The 23656-nt window shown below is 49.5% G+C and overlaps 2 protein-coding genes across 12 annotated transcripts in view; one reads left to right on the forward strand and one right to left on the reverse strand.

Moving 5' to 3' along the window:
* The window catches only part of UNK (unk zinc finger), a 67488-nt gene extending 53016 nt beyond the window's left edge, over positions 1-14472 (forward strand). For 2 of the 6 annotated variants that reach the window (XM_048818170.2, XM_075119277.1), the window contains 5 exons: positions 904-1005; positions 2500-2688; positions 6860-7041; positions 7816-8073; positions 8495-14472. In XM_048818170.2, coding sequence (XP_048674127.2) covers positions 904-1005; positions 2500-2688; positions 6860-7041; positions 7816-8073; positions 8495-8650 — 887 coding nt within the window. In that variant the 3' untranslated portion in view covers positions 8651-14472. The remainder of the gene's footprint in view (positions 1-903; positions 1006-2499; positions 2689-6859; positions 7042-7815; positions 8074-8494) is intronic. The other 4 variants (XM_075119278.1, XM_075119280.1, XM_075119279.1 and 1 more) reach the window with 4 other exon arrangements.
* A 4960-nt stretch (positions 14473-19432) lies between these two features.
* Positions 19433-23656, reverse strand: part of UNC13D (unc-13 homolog D) — a 56729-nt gene continuing 52505 nt past the window's right edge. For all 6 annotated transcript variants that reach the window (XM_048818116.2, XM_048818113.2, XM_048818114.2 and 3 more), the window contains 2 exons: positions 22822-23027; positions 19433-22245 (listed from right to left, as the gene is read on the reverse strand). In XM_048818116.2, coding sequence (XP_048674073.1) covers positions 22139-22245; positions 22822-23027 — 313 coding nt within the window. In that variant the 3' untranslated portion in view covers positions 19433-22138. The remainder of the gene's footprint in view (positions 22246-22821; positions 23028-23656) is intronic.

A 23656-nucleotide genomic window follows, 5' to 3' on the forward strand; every position in this document is an offset into this window, starting at 1 on the left:
CCCTGAGAGAGTGCGTGGGTTTGTCAGACTTTGGGTATACACTGTGTAGAGCAGAAAATCCCAGTGACAGTCTCCACAGCTACAACTTCTTTATTTTCCCTTTGAGGATTTTAACAGGAGGGGCTGGTCAGCTGAATGCTGATCTCTCCCCATCCAGAGCTCCAAGCGTAGGACAAAGTCCCTAGAAAAGTAGAGCAAGGGGCTCCCGTAGGGGAGTCACTGCTGTTCTGTCAGTCAGATTCTTTGTATCCTCTTTCATGAGCCAGCATTTCTGATGTAAATTAATTACAACAATAAAAGTAGTTAATACAAATAAACAGGCCCGGGTGGTATGTATGTATATAAGTATATGTATATCTGTAGGTCTGTGATGAGGTATATTTTAATAATATGGTTAGATATAGCCTTTGGCAGGCACTGTGTAAGCTTTCTTCACCTTATACTGTCTTTGAACCTCAGACCTGATTTGCAATCTGCCTGCTGCTGCTAGTCCATTTCTAGGCCTCTCCTCAGTAAATTGGCGATACAGCATTAGCCATAACCAGACAGAACATTGGCAGGTGTTGTTGCATAGTATGGCCAGAACCAGAATGTCACTATGGGGGAGATCTGTGAGGATTGCTATTATTTCAGATTTGTATGTCTGTTTTCATGTAACTGTTGGGAACAAGTTGATATAAAATCTTGGGGAATCGGGTCAGGCAACAGAAACCAATATGAAAAGCTGCCTGTTAGACTCACAACAAATCATTTAATAGCGACACTGCACAGGATCGAGAGTAGGGCTGAGTACACTGCCCAGTAGACAGCAATGGCTGTTGCAGTATGTAGGCTCTTTGGGCCACCCTATCTCTTGAAGTTTTTGGTCCTTTGTAACATAATTGGTACCTCTGTGTCCGGCAGAATCTGCCTTGGATGACCTGGACCTGAACGAATTCGGAGTGGCTGCCCTGGAGAAGACATTTGACAGCAGCACGGTGCCCCACACGAGTGGCATCATGATAGGTACATGAAAGCAACAGAGCTTTCTTTGATCATCGCCAAGCAGTGTTGCCAGATCAGCTAGGCTGAACCAGCCCCCACAAAGCTCTAAAATCAGCCTCAAAAAAGATTTATTGGTTGGAAGCAACAGTTGTAACTAACTCAGGCAACTAGTGAGAATCCTGAGAGCAAAAGTTCACTCTCCATGGCTAGCAGAGATGAGTTCTTGCCCGGGGCCTAGGAATGTTTCTGAGATGAGCATGTTTTGTTTGTCTTGGTCTGTAAACAGCGACCATCTAAAATGTGTCTGGGAGCTGTAAAAACAGCTGAAAATATAGCAACTCACATCTCCTGAGGAAAATCCCAGTAAAAGTCACAGAGAACCCAGTGACCTGGCAATACTGTTCTACTGTCACAGGATCATTTGATAGTGAATGGCCTTATATCAAAGCATACAATGTATGTCTCATCTTCTGTGTGTGACATTTGAACCAACGTCCATTTTGCCTGTCTCTAGTGGCTCAGAAGTTATAGATCTCAGGACTCTTTGCAGAGAGCATTGGTGCCTAGCTGCCACATCCCCTTACTCAATGAAACAGATTCTTCTGTATGAGCTAATGCTGTCTCCATAATGGCTATTATTTGCCTATGCAGCTACTGCTCAGAACCTTACCTGAGAAACCAAACTCCATTCTGTGGACGATTTTAGATCCGATCCCCCTCAAAGGATCAACATACTGATTCAACATCCAGATTCTGTGTGCTCTGAGGGCCCCATTCCTGCCACAGCTCAGCCTTGTTGGCCTAGCGAGACAAGAAGCATGGAATAGAGGAATTGTGATCTTTCTGTCACTCCCTTTAGGTCTGGGTGTTAACTATTGCCTTTGAAGCTGGGATATGTCAGTATCAAGTGGAGGGGGGCGGGGAGAAAACTCTTTGGAGCTATCTGTGCAGCAGGAGGAGACTGCTCTCTGGTGTAGTGGAGCTCGATTCTGTTACCACTAGTTGCAAGCTTTCAAGTACAGCTGAAGCCAGTTGCTCATTTTAGATTGACCGAGTGGTGATGTGATCCTCTTCCTCGTGACTGCCGATAGTTTATTGGTATTAAAAAAAGGAAGAAGAAATTTTGCAAGTGAATTTTCATTCCAAAGCTGCTCACCTGATATCTAAAACAAATGGTTTTCCGTAGGCTCGCAGGGACTGTGAACTCTGCAGGGGGAGTGCATTCAGGGCCTGGAGGGAGAGCCTCTCTCTGTTTTGGCCAGTTGACCAGCAGTCTTGGCATATTCTGAAGGGAGTCACATCTGTTTCTACTTGGCCAGAAGGGTGCTGGCCGCAGTGCCCCTTCTGAAGGTTGAGAGCTGTGTAATGTAGAAGGGAAATGGTGGGAATTCCCAGGGCTCCCCTTTTTGATGAGGAGAGGGAAGCTAACATCTGCTGTTCTAAACTCCTGTGCTGTCCTCTGGTCCATACTTCATGATCATACATTCCCATCCTCTTTGTGTGTTCTTTGTCCAGGTGGGAGTTTGCTGCAAAGTTCTGCTCCTGTAAATATCCCTGGGTCCCTTGGAAGTTCCGCCTCTTTTCACTCTGCCTCTCCTTCTCCACCGGTCAGCCTATCATCGCATTTCCTCCATCAGCCCCAGGGACACTTAAGCCAATCAGAAAACACATTCTTGGGGACATCAACTTCTCATGGATCATTAGGTAAATGCACAGTGTGTGTTTTACATGTACATACGTGTCTATACCATGTAAGTATTTTCTTTTAAGTTAACTTTAATTTGAATGTCTTCTTTCAGTGTTGCCATTTATACCTCTCCTTCCCATAATAACAACAAAACTGCAAGCTGCTTTACCAATATGTAATTAATGAATCTTCACAGCACTTCTGTGTTAGAGGGAGCAAATATCCCCATTTTACAGATAGAGAAATTGTAGAAGAAAGGTTAAGTGGCTTGCCCAAGTTCACCTAGCACTAATGATGACTTGATGAGGTGAGAACTTGGGAGTTCCTGGCTCCCCATCTTGTGCTCAGACAAATAGACTGCATCTCTTTCTGCTCAGAGCTTAGGGCAAGTGATTATAGCTTGGATCTTCAGCGCAACAGAGCTGAGGTGGAGAAGGGAAGATGGTTTTAGGCCACCTTCAATTCTTGGGAACAAATGGGGGCTGGACTGGCCCGTGGAGTAATTAAGAGCAGCCTCAAGCATACTGTAGACTATGCCCAGCTGCAGTTCCCTTCATATTGCCATTCTACAACCTGCGCTCAGCAGAATGCAGCAGTGCTCCAGCCACATTCCCTTCCATCCCCACCTCCACTCCCAAAGTTGTGCCCCCTACACTGAGGGCACAACACAGGCAGAATGGGGGAGCAGGATCTGTTAAGAACCCACAGATATTTCAAGAAATCAAATCATTTGATTGGCTGAATGCTACAGTGACTCTTGAGTTATCAATGTGTATGACAACAACAACAGGCGGTAGGGCTTCCTTTAGACCACAGTGAGAGAGCACTTATCAAATTTGGTTTCAGAGTGGTAGCCATGTTAGTCTGTATCAGCAGAAAGAACGAGGAGTACTTGTGCCACCTTCAAGATTAACATTTATTTGAGCATAAGCTTTCGTGGGCTAAAGCCCACTTCATCAGATGCATGTAATGGAAAATACAATAGGAAGATATATATATATACACACACAGAGAACATGAAAAAATGGGGGTTGTCATACCAGCTCTAACGAGATCAATCAATTAAGGTGGGCTAATATGATAATAGCTCACCTTAAGGTAGGCGGGTAGTGATCGATCTGTCAGGGATTGATTTGTCGCGTCTTGTCTAGACGCGATAAATTGATCCCCGAACGCGCTTCCTGTCAACTCCAGAACTCTAGCTCGCGAGAGGCGGAAGCGGAGTCGACGGGGGAGTGGCAGTGGTTGACTCGCCACTGTTCTCACGGCCAGGTAACTCGACCTAAGATTCGCGTAGCTGAAGTTGCGTATCTTAGGTTGACCCCCCTGTAGACCAGGCCTAAGGTGCCACAAGTACTCCTCGTTTTTTCTATCAAATTCGGGAGATTTTTTAATTTTCAATGCTAAATCTCAGTAAAATGTTTTGCTAATCCATTGCTCCATGCATCTAACAACGCTGTGTCTCATATCTTGTAATCGCATTCTTTTTGGTCTTGCTTGAACGGCTTATACAATGACATTAATAAGAAAAGACATATCAGAAGGCAATGGTATTTAATTACAGCTGGTTTTTATTCATGAGAAAAGTCACAATTTCAGTAAGAAAAGGGAAATGTAACAGAAAAAATTATTTTAATAAAGCTATACTTTTTATTTCAGCAGAAAAGCATTAAATAGTTTGTATTCATATAATCACACAGAGTGCAGAATCAAAGAAATGGAATAAAATTGCAAAATGCATTTCGTGATCTGAATTTTTAAAAAGCAAAATACAGCTTAGAACACAGTAGAGGAGTGGGAATAATTTGAGTCTTTTCAGCTTTTGATAAGGTTTTTTGACATAGTAACTTATTGTTTTAGAATGTAGGACTTGTCCATGCAGCTCATTGAATGTAGCTGAGATAGAATGCCTAGTGTGAATAGTTATTACTTTTATTTATTTATTATTTGTATTACTGTAGTGCCTAGGAGCCCTAGTTATGGTCCTATAGTGCTAGCTGCTGTACAAACACAAAAAAGATGGTCTCTGCCCCAGGGAGCTTACAGTCCAAGACAAGAGACAGCAGATGGAGCCAGACAGGCAGGGGAGTACAAGAAAACAGTGAGACTTCATTGGTCAGCATGATAGGCAGTGGTATCAGGACACCAGCAACCTAATCATTGCCAAATTCCCTTTCAAGAAATCTAGAACAGTAATAAAAATAAAATGTTAAACTTTCCCCCACTGCTAATCCTTTTGCTTTACCAGCAGGAGGGCAAATGGACAGACATTCCCTCCTTAGAGGCAGGAGATGAAAGCTGTGGGAGGCTAGGGACAGTTTTTGAACCAGCATAACTATGTCGGTTGTGATGGGATTTTTTTCCCCAAAAAAATAATTATACCACCTCTAGTGTGGATGAAGTTGTACTGCTATAAAAGTTGCTGACACCGGTATAGTTTATTTCCCTTCCCATACAGGAATAAGCTATACCAGTTTAAGGCACCTTTCCACCGTTATAATTGCATGTGCACTAGGGTGTTGTGCTACTTTTATAATTTAGTTAAAGTGGTACAACATTGTAGTGTAGACAAGCCCTGAAAGAAGCAGTAGAGACCCCAAACTAACCAATTTCTGCCACTGGGTTTGAGTTGCCCAGCAAGGATAACCAGCTTCTTGGTTCTTGAGTGCTGCTTCTGACTGAGATGCACTCTGCTGTGCTTCTAGGGTCTGGTCTTTATGCACTGGTTTAACTTAAATTTGGTCTTTAAATTAGTTTGAGTTAATCTGGTGCAAACCCCTGTGTGGACACTCTTGCACTGATTTAAACCTGATTTATATCAATTCTGCTTAATGCAGTTAGAAATTGAATTAAGACAAATCTATATAAGCCAGGTTTAAATTGATTTAAGAATGTCCACACAGGGATTTGCCGCTAAATCACTTCTAAACTACATCACTTTCAAACAACCCTTTCATTAAACTGGTGCAAGCTGGTGAGCAGACAAGGCCTGAGTACCCAGAGCTCTCTGCTGTGTGTGCAGCAGTCATCCCTCAACTTCTTGTTGATTCTGCCCTGGATGAGGGCTGCAGAGGTTCATTCTGAGTAAAAACAGAGACTTTTTTTTACTGGCAAGGCACAAATCCTGGATTCCATGACCAATGTGTGGCCTTGTTTATCATATATTTCCTTCCACTGTGTCACCCAAGGCCCTGAGCCCTACTGTGAGAGGGGAAATGGGTTTGAATATGCTAGGCTAAGAATGTGGCTATAGCTAGATCACTGCCCTCTTAGTGCTCGAAGATGGCATGCGTGGCACTGATTTACTTACTGTGGAATCCGAAGGAGAAGTCACACCTGGCTTTGTCTACTCAGGCAAACAAAGTGGGTGTTTGCAGTCGAGGTAGCGCAGCAGTTCTCAAACTGTGGGTCAAGATGCCCAATGACCCCATTTTAATGGGGTCGCCAGGGTTGGCATTAGACTTACTGGAGCCCGGGACCCAAGTCTCAGCCCCCATCAGGGCACAAGCCCCACCTCCCGGGGCCCAAGCCCAAACCTGATAGCTTCAGCCCTGGGCAGCGGAGCTCAGGCTTTAGGTTCATCCTTGGGTGGCAGGGCTCAGGTTACAGGCCCCTGCCAGAGGCTGAAGCCCTTGGCCTTCAGCTTTGGCCCCCCTGCCCAGGGCAGTGGGGCTCGAGTGGGCTCAGGCTTCAGTACCCCCTCCTGGGGTCATGTAGTAATTTTTGTTGTCAGAAGGGGGTCACAGTGCAATGAAGTTTGAGAACCGCTGTGCTAGCGTACGCCTAACTAGGCTACTGCATGACAAGCTGAAATGATCCTGAGGAAGTTAAACTGTCTCACACAGGTGCAAATGGGGGGATTTCAGTTGGGGTAAGCTAACTTGATTGAAAAACTCCCCTTTATAGCCTGTGTAGACGGAGCCACATTCAAGGGGAGCTTCTGTCTGGTGGCAGGAGACATCAGTTCCCAAACTACACACTCAGCTACCTAAAAGTGTGAGACCTTTAGTGTGTGAGCATTGCTGTCCCCAAATGGATGACTGTCTCCTGAAGGAGTGAACTGGTTCCTAAAACAATCCTCTGCTTCCTAAACATTCACTGTGAGCCCTGGATTTCACAGGGGCAGGGAACAAGTGGGGAAACCTCCGACACCTGTGACATAACCCTCTCTGTCTCCTCGTGAAACAGGTTTAAATGGGATGAACAGCAGCATATGGGAGCACTTTGCTTCTGGGAGTTTTTCGCCCAGTACCTCACCTGCGTTTCTGTCAGGTCCAGGTGCTGCTGAGCTGACGAGACTGCGACAAGAACTGGATGAAGCCAACAGCACAATTAAGCAGTGGGAGGAGTCCTGGAAACAAGCCAAACAGGTACAGTGCAATTTGCAGAGGATGTGGCAACAGGATGTCAAGGCATAGCCAAAGAGGCTTTTCCGAACCTAGAGATGATGTGAGGTGATGTAATTCAGACCCTCTTGGAGCCAGAATCCCTTAGACCTCTTTACACCCACTTACCAATGGGTAAGGGAATGAGAGCTAGTGTACTTCATGTGCTTAGGAGCTGGAAAGGAGTAAGGCCTTGTCTACGCACTAAAGTTGCACCAATTTAACAAAAGGGGACATCTTAAACCGATTTAGTTAAACTGGTATAAAAGACTGTGTGGACACTTCATATTTCAGTTTAAAGCAAGTTTATTTCCTTTTAGCGTAGTCAATTAGGAATCCGTTCAAGCTAAACTGAAACCAAACACTTTTAAACAGAAATAAGAATCTCCATACAGAGGCTCTCACCAGTTTAATTAAATTGGTGTAAAATCACACCTTGAGTTAAACCAGTGCAACTTTCCTATGTAGCCAAGGCCTTAGTTACTGCAGAGTGTGACATTGATTTAACGTGCACTTTCTTACATCCTTCAGTTAGCCACTTTTTTTTTGCTACACCTCTCCTCTGGTCTCTCGGCATTCAAGTTATGCCAGTGCACACACCACCTTGGAATCTGGCCCACTGACTTTAAGGGGGTGTAAATTTCATGTGGGTAAATTGGTGTGAATCTAAATAGGTAGATAAGTAAAAGGGAGTCTCAGCTGGTCTCGGGTGCTGGCAAAGGGTTTATACTGACTCTCTCTTTTTGCTGGGACTTTCAGGCATGTGATGCTTGGAAGAAGGAAGCGGAGGAAGCCAATGATCGCGCCAGCACAGCGAACATGGAATGTGAGCTGGCCCGGGAGCAGAGGGAAGCCCTGGAGCTGCAAGTGAAGAAACTCCAGGAGGAGCTGGAGAGGATCCATGCTGGCCAGGACCCCCAGCTCCTTCGCTCATTCTCTGATCTAGAGACCCTCTCACTCTCCACACTGTACACCCTACAGAAACAGCTGCGTGCCAACCTGGAGAGAGTCGACAAGGTGAGCATGAGGGACCTTGGGGTGGGAGCATTCCGCTTACCTCTTACTTTCCAGTTGGTCTGTAGAGATCTAAGGCCTTGTCTATATAGCCAAAACAGAAGTTAGCAACTTTTTTGCTCAGCCTGAGCGGATCTAGTCAAACTGCGTTATAACATGGTTAAACAAATGCTGTAGCCCTGGTCTGTACAGCTACAGAGGTCAGGGCTATAGCTAGAGTACAATTTTAAATCTAAGTAGGTCAGGGAATAGAACCTAGAAGTACCCAGGAACCCAGCTCTCAATACACCAGCCTGTGCAGCCTCACTTTCACTTCACAAAGCTGATGGGAATATACTCCACTGTGTGCCGGTGGAGGAGTTTTCCCTCTCCCCAGCACCTCCTTGTTTGTGATGATTGTGTTTTGGTTTGTCCTCTCTTGCAGGCAGTATTTCAGATGCAATCAGTGAAATGTCTTAAGTGTCAGGAGGAGAACCGGGTGGTGTTACAGTGCCAACATGCCGTGCTGTGTGAAATGTGTGCCGAGGAGGGCGAATGCCCCATCTGCCATCCCAACAGGCCACACACTCTCCAGTCGTGACCCTTCAAGGACACTTGGTTTCTCATATCACATAGAACTTTTTAACTTTATATATATATATATATATATGTGTGTGTGTGTATATATATATATATATATATATATATATATATTAAAAACAAAAATTAGTTGCAGAGCACTTTTTAATATTTTACATCCCCAATCTAAACTGCCCCTCTCCCACTCCCCACTAATTCTAACCATTTAGGAACTTTGAGAGCTGTTGTTAATACAGCACAAAGGGCCATTTGTGCAGAGTCTGTGTTTTTCCTCTTTTCTATTTAGGATATAACAAATTTTTGACTATTTTGAGGGTTTTGAAGTTGGGGAGAGGGGCCTCCAGGTGCTTTCCAGAGTGAGGGTTGGACTCATGGGGGAGGAAGGAGATGAATTCCCATTGCTTGATCATGTCTTCAAACCTGCACTCTTTTACTGACCCAGCTTGTTAAAGCCATCCCCACTGACAGAAGCCCTGTTGGGTGTCTGCTGGGTTAGAGCTTTGCTCGCTCGGATGCTTGCTGATCTCTGAATACACAAGAACTTTGCCTGTCCATTTAAACAACAAAGTTCATTTTTTAGAAGTTTTTTTTACACAATTTGTATATTTGTAAGAAAACAACAAAAGGGAAAAAATACAGAATTTAAAGCAACTCAGGCCAGGCCAGGCCAGTGGCTAGTGTGTATTATAGGTCTGTTTGGGGGTCCTGGGTTTGAGAGTCCTTAGAAATACTGCCCAGCCGGCAAGCTAAGGCTAATCTGTAGAAGGGAGGTGGAACCACAGGTTCTGTCTCTCCCCCGATGGCGTCTTTGTCGAGATGTATTCAGCTTCAGGTTGGATGGTAGTCTGGGGACGTGCTTCGTAATTGCTGATGCATGTGGAAGAGATTCTAATTGGTGAGTGAGAATGTCAGGGTGGGAGATGAGCTGGGAGGTGATGACTGTACTTGAACTGGCCAGATATTTCCTGCGTCACTGCCTCAAGGATAACAGGGTTCCCACAGCTCTGTGCTCTCCATGATTGTCTGGTGGGTGAAGGTGAAGCCTGAGCTCTTCCTGGGTTCTGAGGCAGGGCACAGAACTCAGGAAGTTTGTAATTTTTCTCTGCCCATGCATCTGGTTAATATTTAGCACTTTCAGTAATGAATTCTCAGAAGATCCCTGTGAGGGGTTCTCCTTCCATGAGCAGAGCCATTGCTGTGCCATGGTAAACAGAGGTATCCACACCAACCTACTTATTTCTGTTTCACTAACAGGCTGTTCAGCCAAAACAGGCAGGCAGCTCGCAGGACAGTGATAAAAGTTCCATTTGCTGATCTCCAGCTGCACTCTTGCTACAGGTGCCACTAGTATTCATGCTGTTGACACAGCATTATGCCGGTGGCAGCAAAGTAATTTCCATCATGGAGAAAATCACTGCTCCATCTATTCCAGCCTTGAACAGTGGCCAATGCCAGAGGCTGCAGAGACAGGTATAAGTTATTTCTTCCTGATCACAGCTGACTGCTTTATGCCCTGAAGCATGATATTTGATAATACGTGTGACTTTTAAACTTAGCTAGTGTAATTGCAGATACAGTTCTTATTCACATACATGTATAACACTAATTTGAAACGTTACTAAAGCTAGTTTGCTCAGTAATGTCCAGTTGCAGAGAGTTCCACAGGTTAATTATACAGTTACTAGGACAAGATATCGTGTCAGTTGAGAAAGGAAAAGAACTTTAATTTCAACTAGACATTGAAAATCCTCAAACCACCAGCCATTATGTACAAACATTCCTGGTGACTTGGTGGAGTTAGCAATAGAGTCCAGCCTGCAGGTGTCTAGCAGACAACAGGTGGACCTGGGGAGTGTAACAGGAAAGATATGGTTCCACCAAACTCAATCTCCTTCTGGTAATGGGGACAGATGGGAAAGGAGGAACTGAGGTCCCATGAACACACTTCCTTTTCCACGACATTCCTTTTCCTTGATGCAACGAATATCTTCCGGTGTCCTTGGGCTCTCTCACTCTCCCATCTCCTGCTGTGCAGGTTCATCTTTTGAACATGCAGCTTTCTGCAAACTCTGGCTGGATCCTTCTAGGGGATCTGACCTGCTGTGAGCACCATGGATCTTTACCTCCCAGCACCATCAGCAGGGGAGCTCATGCTACCTTCTACTTGTTCACTTGGGCTGGCGTTGCAGTTTACTTCTAGGTGGGGAAGGAGAGAGATGGGAACCTCCAGATTAGCCCTACACCAGCAACAAATGTTCAAGTTCATTGTTTCCCTCCAGGAAAAACAAAATGCCACTGGCCAGGACCCTGTCTAGTAGCTAAGCTTTTCTACAACCATTTCCAGTGTGTAAATTGACTTCTGATTTCAGAGGGAGGCAATAACCTGCTGGGTTCCCAACCAACTGGCCAACCAGGTCATTAATTTGTTTATGTTCTCTTTCGCCGTACGGGGCGGGCAGGCTGTGGGGCACTGCAAACAGGCTGCCGTTAATGGGGCAAACTCCCCTCTCAGGTACAAATGCACGGCTCACACTGTGTGCGTATCTGAGGCCTGAGTTTGACACTGTTTTATTATTACCCATTTTTGGCTCAATCCTGCCGTATCTGCAGGAGCAAAACTCCCATCGGAGTCTCTCTTTCTCTTTTAAACGTTTTTTAATGCACCTACTGCAGAGACACTATAACACACATTGATAAGTATCCGTTCTGTCTGAAAGGACCATAACCTCCTTGTCTGGGAGTTTTACCTGCATTAAAAACTGCATGATTGGGTCTTTAATCCCATCAGTGACTCCTGGTTCTGGATGATCTGGGCTAGTTTACCCACCTTCCCCACCCTGGAAGTGCACCGGAAACCCCAGCAGCCCATGGTTGTTAATAGGAACAATTAAACTGTTATCAGAGACTTTCAAAGTATTTCGTATTTAATGCAAGGAATTAATTAGATTTGCTTCCATGATTCCATCCTTCCTCTGCAGGGAAGGGGTTAATATGCATTCCCAGATGATCTCTAAGTGCAGCTCTGTGTAGTTGTTTTTTTTTTCTCCTCCCCATTAACTTGTTTTTGGTAAAAATGCTTTTTTCCATGTGTATTTTATTGTAACTAGCATCAATTTTTAAATTTTTTTTTGTATGGAGCGATACTGCTGGTGACTATTGTGGCCATGTTGTTTGGTTATAGCCTTTGAATGTCTGTGCCATGAGGTGGGACTGGTCTCAAAGGCCTGCGAACCTGCTTCGGTTTGATCTTAAGGAAAGATCATTTGTTAAAATGTATGAAAATTCTTTTTTAAAAACAAATGAAAAACCACAAAAAAAGGGGGAAGGAAAAACCCAATGAAAATGAAATTTACTAAACTGTTTTGGTAACTAATGGAAAACTAATAGGGAATAAACTCTCGAATCAGGTCTATAATATTTATAAGCTCTGAAGCTGATCAGCCCACGTGGCTACTGGATGGAAATTAATGTGTAATGTTTGTTTTTGTTAACATTGTGGTTTATTACTCTCCTTCCTTCCTTCCTGTAGGATTGTCCATTGTGACCCCGTGCTCTCTGGACAAATCAGTTTATCCAGAGAACTGGCTGCATAATTGCAACTGATTCCCACAGGGGAGGTTCTATGGATATGTTCCCTTCTCCTCCCAAAGTTACAGTGACCCATGATCAGCATACTCATGTCTGTCCCATTAGGATCTGGTAATTCCTTAGTAATGCAGAACTAGCTGGTCATACTGGGGGGTCAGACTTTTCCCCATTGGCAGATTGCTTAGCCAAGTGGGGTACAAGAGAAATTCCAACCTGGAGAACTACATGGTTTGCCTTCTGAGCAAAACACAGTTTCTCTGTTTAGTACGTATCCAGAAGGACCAAAGAATCCAAATTGGAAATAATCTAAAAATCCTCCCCCTCCCTGCCCTCAAATCCTGATTCTTCCCTGCCCCACACCAATCATAGCAGAACAGGTTGAAGGGATTAGCACCAGGTGTGAAGTGTGACCCTCTCCCCAATACATTGTATTTTGTATCTTTGTACAAACACACTGACTTTTTCTCTCCTTCCTCTGGTCCTTCAACAAAGGCTTTTTAAAGCTAGGTTTCTATGAATTTTTAATTGCTGCTCTTTCACAACATGAAATCTCTGAAATGTGAATGATTTCTTTTGCTCCAGATGGAACAGAGAAATTGATCTGTGTGTATTTGATAAATAATTTGGGGGCCCTTTTCTTCCTAGAAATTAATAAGAAAATAAGTATGAGTTGGGGGACAGGGCCAAAAAAAAGGGCAAAGGCTCTGACTCTCTCTAGCAGCTGTTGACTTTACATCGTCTGAGCCAGGTGATCCCTGCATGGAGTCACTGTGCTGCTCTTAAAGCAACAGGATTCTGTGGCCAGCTTCTGTTATCAAAAGGGGGCTTACTGAAATATTGGTGCTAATGCACCCAGCCCCTCTAATGTATTGTCACGGGCTGTGTATTTTGGAGCAGAAAAGTCCATAGTGTAATGAATGGAATAATTAAATCAGACCAAGGGGACCCTTCTATGGACTGAGTCACATTAAAAGAAAAAAAGTCTTAGTCAAAGTGGACAATTTCCAGCCCTTCTGAATTAGCAGCCCAGTTCGCTGATGCTGAATAGATAGGGCATGTCTGGGAACACCCCCCATAGCTTCCACCCCTCCACACAGAGTCCTTATTGGATAAGTAGCATTTGCCTCCCAAAATGTCCTGTAGCGTTGGAAGGGTTCATTAGAAACGCTGACCTCAGTGACTAATTCTGCCTGCTTGGCAGCATCCTAGCCCTGATTTGAGGGAAGGGAGTATTAATTGTGTTGTGAAACCACAGTATTCTTAAAGGTCAATAAACTTGTACTTTATTATGAAAACTATACAAGTCTGTCCACTTGAAACAGATGAATTAGAGCAACAATATTCTACATACATACTTCAAAAAGCTAGAAAATATCCTTAGAGAATAGCCGTGAGCCTGAGAATTTCTCCGTGTTTGGGAGGCTACAGTGCATTTACATAGCCTAGGGCCACTGGGGCCCTGCTTAGCTCATCTCCCGGCCATATGGACACCCAGCCAAACCCAGACTGTGGCATGCGGGGATGTGACATAGTAGTCAGATGATACGGGGAAATGGCCCAACGAGGGAGCACGACATTCTGTCTTCCCGCCAAAAGGACCTCTGCAGCTGTTCTCATTCAGAAGGGGTTTTTACTTTCCATACATCTCCAAAGCTTAACCTGAGCCACTGGCAAGGGCTTGCACAGTTCAGACAATGAAGAGAATTCCTCACCGTGTGAGGAAGAGTTTACCGCTGAATGGACTCAGTAATTCATTGCTGTTCCACTAGCCACAGTTCATCCTCTTGTTCCCTCCTCCTCCTCCTCCCAGAAGGCAGAATATTCTTACCAGTGTTTTCCTCCAGGATTATAATAATCCCTGGAGCACTGCAAACAGAAAATAGATGTTACTGGTGTCAAGAAAAGTATTGCAAAAGTGAAGTATTCCTGCAAATTAGTGACTGTGGATCAAAGATAGCTATGGGGCTTCCCCATGCTGTAGTTTCCGATGTTAAAACAAAATAAGTGCGTTAAACAATACACACTACAGTAGATCTGGTGGCAGTTCTTGACCAATCTCTTTCTTGGACTTCCCGGAGAAGGAGCATTGGGAAGGAGCATCCCTCAGTCTGTGTAGACGGTGGCAGAATGGTAATCCGTGGTGTGTACAATGTGTTGTTGATTCCATGTATAGACTGTGATTTCAGCTGTCGTTCTTTCTCGTATTCTGTAAATACGTGTTTTGGTTGTTGGAAACCTGGTTTAGACTCTTTTTCTCGGCAGAGTGAATTTGCATGTGGGGCTGGAAGGAATGCAATCTGTGTCACAGTTTCCAAGGGCAGGATGGATTTTCTAGAGGACAATAAATTTTTATTTTTTTGCTAATAAAAAAAACCCAAGCAGCTTGTGTGTGTATGTGCGCACAGTGCAGCCGGGCAGTGGGGTGAACTTTCTATGTGCCTTGGCCCTGCTCTTGGGAGCGAAAGAGTTCCTGTAATTACAGACCCAGCTCATTGGGATTCAGCACTAGGAGAGGCTGGGCACCTCCCAGTCAGCTTTGTAGCTGACATTCCTCCCCCAAAGAGTTTACAATCAAGATGTATCTATATGACAATATGTAACAGGGCTGAGACAGTCCCATCAATGGAATGACCGAGCCACATGAGGCTCTTCGCAGGTGCCTCCAAACTAGCCAGATTCGTGGTCTTGGCTGAGAGATCAGGTCTCAAACTCCTTCTTCTGGAGGAATGAGAGGTAGCCCGGCTGAAGAAGCAGTCCCATGATGTAATCAGTAAAAGTATCAAAGGCAGTGTTAGAGCAGGACCCTGGGAGTAGGACCTTGGATCTGTTATAGAGTCATAGACTTTAAGGTCAGAAGGGACCATCATGATCATCTAGTCTGACCTCCTGCATATTGCAGGACAAAGAACCTCACCCACCCACTCCTATTATAGACCCCCTAACCTCTGGCCAAATTACTGAAGTCATGATTTAAAGACTTCAAGTTACAGAGAATCCACCATTTACACTAGTTTAAACCTACAAATGATCCATGCCCCATGCTGCAGAGGATTCTCAAATTTGCCACTCACTTTCTGTGTGAAATAGCATTAAAAGCACGGTGAGATCCTTGAATGAAAGGCACTATAAGGGTACATTGGCGGCATGGAAGATGGCAGCTGTCAAAAACATTTCCAGAAGATCTTTGGAAAATGCATTTTTAATACAGATGTCACTGGCCTTTGGATCAGACCGTACGTGTGTTGGGAACTAGCTATGGGCACTGCAGCATCTGTCTTGACTGTGTGGGGCTGGAGGGGCTGCAGCATCCCCATCCCCCATGGTGCATCAGGAGCTGAAGGGGCTCAAGCAGGGCTCCCATCCCCTCCCATGGTGTGTCAGGGGTTGGAGTGTCTCGTGCAGCTTCCCCATACCCCACTCCCCTGGACTCTATGTTTTTTATTATTCAAATGTGTCTTGTGCATTGAACTTTATCCTGCTGGAACCATGCAAGAAACCACCCCAGGACAAATGGCCTGAGCCCAGAGCCTGAGTTCCCTGCTGCCTTTAGAAGCTGTGAGTCCCTTCAGGGCACCACTATCCGGGAGTTCAAGCTAAAGCAAGTCAAAGACTTGACATTAGCTCACCAGCAGGCCACTTGGATTGGGTGTGACTCTTGAAACTGGCTCAGCACACCCTGATCTGGATTTCATTGGGGCTGATCAAGATTTGCTAGGCACCCTCCCTCTGAAAATCAGGCCTGTTTAAGGTGCCTCTAATCTGGCATCCAAAATTGTCCGTCACCGTAGGAAGGTCTGGCCTCTATTTCAATAGCCTACATTGCTCACGAAAGATCCCAGAGAGCTTCACTCACGAGACCCATACGGCACCCTGAAAAGGCAGCCAGGTTGTCTCTGCTCTTTCTGCTGCTCTGCTGACACTAGTATCAGAGGCACCCAGTCACGATGTGGCCAACTGCTCCCCCATCCACCACAGCGGCGCTGCAGCAATCATTAATAACACGGTTTAATTACACCTTGTGTTCATCACCCATGGCATGGGGGCTGTTGCTAGGTGGACTGTTTTCAGGGGTTGGTAACAAGCCTGTCTTGAGTAACAGGAAGGCCAAGAGACACCCATCACCATTTCCACTTAGAGTGGGAGACCAATCTCCTGTGTCGTCCCAGGTCCCAGCATATTCCCCCAAGCCTTCTGAGTCAATGTGGGGAAAGTCCCTGCCAAAGCCATGCTCCTAGCAAGAATTAGGAGGACTAAAAATAACACTTCATGGCTTCGGCTGTAGCTCCGTGGTGGTTTCACCCCTTTCCTGGCCTGGAGTAGCTCCAAGGGCAAGGTTATTTTTAAATGGTAATAAGTAGCTAAGGTTTTGCCACCTCTCAGCCATGAAATGTTGGTTGGTGCTGCACCTCGGCAGCCCTGGCTCACTGAAATCCCGCGCCAGCCCTGAGGGATGCGGTGACTAGGATGCTGTCCGGCACTGTCGTGCCTTGGCTGGCTGGTGAACCCCTTACAGCAGGTGTCAGTGCAAAACAGTGAGTGACCTTTGCTCGTGCCACGGGTGGTGAGCTGCCCGGACCTGGTAACAAACGGTGTGTTGACCTGCGGGGCTCATCCCTGCATGGCGCCAAATGCCGTTCCTGTCGGCTGACCTTGTCTGGAGTGAAGGCTACGGCGCAGCGTGGGCCATCAGCGGCCCTTGGGGCCGGAGCAGTAGAAAAGATACAGCCTTTGACCTGGTCTATAGTGGCCTGCTGAAGGGACTCCTCCAAGCGCTTTTCCTACAGGCAGCCACTGGCACGGCCTCCCCTCCTCCAAAGCAGCAAGGTAAGAAATCCCCAAGTGGCAAGGGCTGCTTTTAGGGCAGGTCATGCCCACGAGTAGGGTTGTCAACTTTAAACCCTGACAACCAAACACCGCAGCCCCACCCCCCTGCCCCAAGGCCCCACCCCTGCCCCGCCTGGTCCATCCTGTCTCCCCGCCCTGCCTTGGTCGCTGGCTCTCCATGCCTGCTCCCCCCATCCCCTGGGCCTCACCTGCCGCCTGCAGAGCCAGGCTGGGGGGGGGGGGGGGGGGCGCTGATGCAGCATCTGCCCACCTGCCCAATTGGGGCACAGCAGGGGTCAGTCCCCGGAGTGAGGTGCTGGGGTGGGGGAAATTGGGGCACAGTGGGGTGTGTGCGGGGGGGTAGGGTTTCCCCAGAGTGAGGGGCCAGAATGGGGAACTCGGGGTACAGCGGGGCAGGATGGATGTCTGTCCCTGGAGCGAGGGAGTGGGGGGGGGCCCAGAGCGAGGGGCCGGGGAAATCAGGGCTCAGCGCCGGGGGGGGGGCAGACAGGCTACAGTGCCCGCCTGGGTGAGAAAAGCAGCAGCTATGGCGGGTATCCGGACTTTCAGCGTCCAGGGCCCCCTTGGACTGGACGGTCCGGTAAAAAAAACCAGACACCAGGCCGCCCCACCCCGGAGCGCCACCTCGGGAGGCTACAGGACAGGGCTGGGCTTGCGCTGGGGGTAGGCCGAGCTCCACGAAGGGCTGTGGACTGGCGCCATCTGCCAAATGCAGGCAGGCCTGCGCCCAGGGGCCTCAAGCAGTGGCCGTGTGTTGGCTCATCCCCACAGGCGCTGCATTGGCAGCGGGGGAGGGGCCCTTTACTGACAGGGGAGCAATTTCCGGGCAGGAAAGTGGTTTGAGACCAGCGCCACTGCTCTGGCGTTTGCAGCGGTTGTGGCAGCACTGGCTGGTGAAACCCCAGGGTGCAGGGGGAGCGTCCCAGCTGGCGGGGCAGCAGGGCCAAAGTGCGCATCTGTTACCCTCGAAACACCAGAGGCCTAAGTCAGCTGCTCCCACTGCTGGCCTGTACCTGTACTTCAGGGCACGTACAGAGGCCCTGATGCAGTAGAAGCCCAGGATTGGGGGGGGGGGGGGGGTACTGATGGGAGCGTACAGGGAATTTGCTGTTTCCCAAACTGTATATTTTAGCATTTCCCCCCCCCCCCCCCCATGGGTTTTAGCTGTTCCATGCACCATCACAGGAAGCCTGATTCTGCCCTTGCCCCCCCCCCCCCACTGGTGCAGAGCAGGAGTGCCCCCCCACTGGGGCAACAGTTACACTGATGCCGGTGGGAGGCACCTCAAGCCCTGTGTTTGTGGCAGGCTGACTCTGACCGAGGCTTGGGGCACTGTGCCATGGTGGTGTAGGTGGAAGGAGCTGGCTCCCGCTGTGTCTTGCCTGACCTACAGGAATGAGTTAAGGCCGCAGATCTGCTGCCCACCGTGCAAGCAGGGTGTGGGCACCCCCGCCCAGGACAGTGCTGCCTGCAGGGGGCACAAAGGGACTGGCACTCATGGGGCAGGGGAACCCTTGGTGGAACAGGCAATAGCCTACCCTGCATAGCGTCAGGCTCAGTGAGCTGCTATCCCAGCGCCCACCTCATCATCGCAACCACGTGCCCCCATCCCAGCATACGAGCTGCTAGGCCTCAGGCCTTGCAGGGTATGCTCATGGCTGCCTGGAGCAGGGAAGGCAGGTCACTGGCTCAGTGCTGCAGCACCCGTCCCACAGCCTCTGGAAGCGCGCGCAGGCCAGCAGTAGCCTCCAGCTCCGAACCCAGTTTGGGATTAGGGCTCAAAGGCCTGTAACCAAACGTGCCTGGCTGGGGTGTGGGCAGCCGTGTGGGAAAGAACCGCCGCCTGCCAAACGTGCCCGTGCTACACAATGGAACCCTTTGGCAGGAACCCAGCAGGATAGTCCATGTTTGCTGAAATGTTAACACTGGGGCAGCATTTCGACTCTTCTGGTCTGAACTAGGTTAGAGTTTGTTGGAAATAAATGTAAAAGTCAAAATACCACCCCCACAATGAAGTGCTTGGAGCCTATAGAAACAGAATGTGGCCATGGGGTGGGGTGCTGAAGTAGGGTTCTGGGTTGATAGTGCCTCAATAGAATTTCACAGAACTGTTGTGGGGACTTTGTTGGGGCTGATTCGGGACAAAAGAAAACCTCAAAATGTCACCCTAGCCCCCCTGGAATGGCAATTCCTCTTGTCTCCCACCTGTAGCAATCACCGTTGACCCTGGCTTGTGAGACTCAAAAGCCCTAGTCATTTTAGCACGCATCACGGCTCTGCTCTGCTTATGCATCACATACTTATGCATATAATTTTTGTCGTTCCCCCCACTGGCAGAGAGTTCCACAGGTTAACTGGAGGCTGTTTCCTCTTTATTGCTTTTACTTTTTTTGAGCCATTGACCTGCAATCACAAACTTATTCCCTCACAGTACTTGCATCCGTTACTGTACAGCAGGGGGTTAGCTTTTAAAAGGCTGTAACTTCGTTTTAAATAAGAATAGCTTATTTGTGAGAACCTTAAAGTTGGCTTAGTTGGAGCTCCCCACGTCCCTAGCGAGTACAGAATGGAGCTGCCCAAAGCCACGTCGATGCAGGGACTTACGCCTGGGCCATGGCTGGAGTGACAACACTGAGCACGTGGCGCACCACACCCTGCCAGGTAGTGCTAGCCTCACGGTACAAAATGGGAGCAGAAGCACAGTGAATCTGGGGCATTACGACTCCTCAGCCCACCCCTCGGGCCCTCTGGCGTTGACCCAACCACGTGCTATCACGGGGTGAAAGTGGGCCGGTACAGGCCAGTACGGTGCACTGGTAAAAACTGGCCACAGGTTCTGGCCTGGAGGCAGTCGATGTTAAAGCACAGCCACGGCAAAGGATCCTGTTTTAACATTGTTGCCCGTTCCCCACCCCACCCCACCCCGCTCCCAGGCCACCGATAAGGGGGGGCTCAAAAGCAGCAGCTGCCCTGGGGCTGGTGATTTAAAAGGGCCTGGGGCTCCCAGCTGCTGCTACCGCAGCAGCGGCCGGAGCCACAGGCCCTTTAGATTGCCGCCGGAGCCACAGGCCCTTTAGATTGCCACCGGAGCCCTGGGCAGCGTGGGCCCAACAGCGTGGATGGGCTGGCTGGGGGATGCTGACGCCCCCAGCTCCGCCCCCTTCTGCCCGAGGCCCCACCCCCTTCAGCTGGGCCCAGAGCCGGCCGCCGATACCGATAAGGGTGGAATGTTACTTTCGCCTCTGGGTGAAGGCTCAGGGAGTCGCATCGTCTCTGGTGGGTGCTGTCACCGCCCTACCCAGCCTCTTGCTGTAGAGACTCAGGGCAAGTCAGCACCGCAATCTCTGTCATGGGGCAAATACCAGGAAAGTCAATTGTGAGCTGAGACCCTGAGACAGTGGACCAGGATCAGAGCCACAATGGAAGGCCTTAGGGGGAAGTCAGCTAGCTGGGGTTCGGGTGGGAGGGGTTTCCCTTGTGGCTACAGACCAGCTGCCATTGCTCGGCAGTAGAATCAGAAGAGCAGCTGCTCCCAGCAAGGTGTGGGTGGGTGGCCCTGGCCCTCTTTACTCTAACATGTGCCCAAGCCTCCCCAGAGACCAGAGCACGCTCCCCCAGCCCCTCAGCCATACTGGCCAGTGCTGCTGTGGTGTTCCAGGCGGACAGGTCAAACAGCCCTCGCATGCACTAGCGTGCCGGCGGCGTCCCTGCTGATTACTGAGAGGGAGGAAGGCACCAAAAATCGTGCAGCAGCCCCTGGCGGACCGGGATGCTGTTGTATTTATCTGTGTGCCTGGACTCCACTGGTCCCTGCCGAGCCGTAGCTATGGCCTTGGGGGCTAGGAGCTGAGTTCAGAAGAGCCGAGCGGCAGGGTGGAACTGGAAACGCTGTGGATAAGGGTAAGTAAGCGCCTCTGCGCTACACATATAATCTGCTCTTCTGACCCCATTCTAATCATGGGTCTCTGGCCCTATTCCAACCTGCTCCCTTCCTGCTGCAGAGTAGGCTGGCCCCACCCAGTGTTCTTGGACAGGCGTTTTACACACACACTAAGTCCCAGCTACGCTAGCGCAAGGAACCAGGACACTGACTGGCGGGAGGACGTGGGGATGGGGGTTTGGCACATAGCTCAGTGTGGTACCTACTTTTCCTTGTAGCAGAGAGGGGAAGCTATTTAATGAGAGCAACACTCCCCCCGGCCCCCCTCCCCGAGTATTTCCACTCTGAGAAGTTTAGTTATTTGTAACAGTAACTAAAACGTTGGAGAGAAGGCGGCGTGGGTCCAGTCCCTTTAAGGCAAAGGGCACCCGCTGCAGCAGCTGAGCATACCACAGACCTCCCAGTCCCTGGCCCCAAGCCGACGGCCTAGCCCTTGCCCAGAGCCGCACTTACGGGTCCTGCGTTTGATGAATTCTCTGGCACAGCACCCTCTGTGCCTGCTGCACGGGGACAGAGTCCTGCGCTTACCCTTGACAGCAGCTCCCCCTTCCCACCCTTTCAGCTCTGCTCCCTCCAGCGCTCGTGAAGTCTCGCACGCTCTGTTCTGCTTCGACAGCAACTCCTGGAGCAGGAGGGAACAGCTGCTGCTGCTCCAGCAGGGCCAGCTGGATAGATTTCAAACCCCCCCCGTCCCCCCCATCCCCAGTGGCTTTGGTTGCAGCTTTTTTTGGCCTCCCCCCATTTTCTGCTCCTGCACCATCTGGAGAGCGGCATACAGCAGGGCCCGCGGGGATCGCAGCCGGGGCACGTCGCACACCCTGCTGGCACCTGACAGGCTGCCGCCGACTAGCCAAGGCTGCTGATGCTGGGTTGGGATGGGAAGCAGCACAGGGCTCCCCCTGTCCTCAGCCTGAAGCCGGGTCAATTCCACACACAGCTGGGACCGGAGACTGCCACAGCCTAGCTTCACCCCCTGGGGGCCTCCTCTGCGGGCGCCCTGTCGCTGCCAAGGGGGCTGGGATTGGATGGAGTTCTTTGTAACTGGTGGTGGTTTGGGCCCTGCTACCTCGGGGCTGAGGCCTGCTCCCCTCTGGCCCGGTTCCTGCCTGGTTGCTGTCACACACTCTCCTTGGACTGCTTCGCCCGCTTCTTGCGCAGCTTCACAAAGGCCTGTGCCTCCTTGTCCCCTTTCCGGGACTCCAGCAGCTTCAGGAGTGGGTCCCCTGGGGTGAGGCGAGAGAGGTAGGGGTTAGAAAAAAGGGGAGCAGAGACTGGTGCCTTCAAGCCCCTTTTCTTCCCCATTCCAGGGGAGCGTCCTTCCTAGGAAACCCACATTCAGCCCCCACAGCTGATGCCAAGCGACAGCAAAGCACGTGGCTGAGGGGGCCACACCTTCAGCCACAGCAGAGTTTGGGGCCGGGCCGAGAGCTACAGCTGCCCCAAAGTGACACTCTCTGTGCTGTGCTCAGGGGCTGGACCCCTGCACATGCCCCATCTGCAATGGGCCCCCACTAGCAGAAAGCAGAGACATGTCTAAGTCCCAGCACCGATCTGAGTCCATTCCCCAAGGCTCAGTATAATGGCACTGGCATAGATCTGAGGCGAGCACTCAGAGAGCGCTGCACACCCCTGAGCACCCTGCTGCAGGAGAAGGGCTCACCACTGGGTTGTCTGATGGCACAGCCGCCAGACGCAGAGAGGTTAAGTCCCTGGCCCAAAGCGGCCCAGCGAGGGAAGCAGCTCCAGGGAGGGGAGAAAGGTGGGGGCAGGGGAGCAGCTGGAAACAAAACCAAGGCTACCAGTGGGTTTGGGGTGCATCAGCGGTAATCGGGTCTGGGACACCTGGGCTGGGTCAGCGGCGTCCTCGTCTCCGGTCAGCCCCGGCACGTCGCAGAGGGGGAAAAAGGCTTCTCCTTCCAGCTCATTGGCTCCCACCGTGTCGTGGTCTAACACTGTGAGCAGCAGGCAGGCGCCATGCTGCCGGCATTTCTCGGGAGGGACCAGACTGCAGAGAAGAGAGACAGGCACAGGCCTTCGCAGACACGCCATGGCACAGGCGCAGCCCACCCGCCAGGAGCAACAGGCGGAGACTCAGCCGGGTCCAAGCAAGGGGCTCAGACCCTGTGGTGCCCAGATACTGTGGTGATGGGCACCCTGTGACTACTGAAGCAAAATCCAGCTGGCAGTGAAGGGGCCAAACTTTATTGCCCTTCGCATCAGGGCAAAGGAAGCCAAACAGGAGTTAGTTATAGCGCCGGCACCCCAGTGCGCTAGGTGCTGTACAAACCCAGAGACATCCCTGCCCCCAAGGGCTTCCAATTGGAGTAGTTATAGCAAGCAGGTAGGGCCTTGCTGCCCAGTCATAGCATGAGTGACTTGCCTCTGGCTGTAGAACCCGGGGTCCTGTGCTTTACCGGCCAGCCCCTGCTTCTCCACAGGTAGGTTTATAATCAGGAGAGAACAAATGAACCCCATGCTCAGTATCAGCTCTGCTCCAATACTCACAGCACTGGGTATTTCCTATTTGGTTCAGTGCGCCCACCCATCCTCACTTCTCTAATTTTCTTGCTGCTTTGGTGCCCCCGGCCATCCCCCTCTAAGCAGGCAGCCAAGGGCGTGGAGCCGCTCAGGCAG

The sequence above is a fragment of the Caretta caretta genome, chromosome 14, assembly GCF_965140235.1.
Source record: "Caretta caretta isolate rCarCar2 chromosome 14, rCarCar1.hap1, whole genome shotgun sequence".
Classification (NCBI taxonomy): Eukaryota; Metazoa; Chordata; order Testudines; family Cheloniidae; genus Caretta; species Caretta caretta.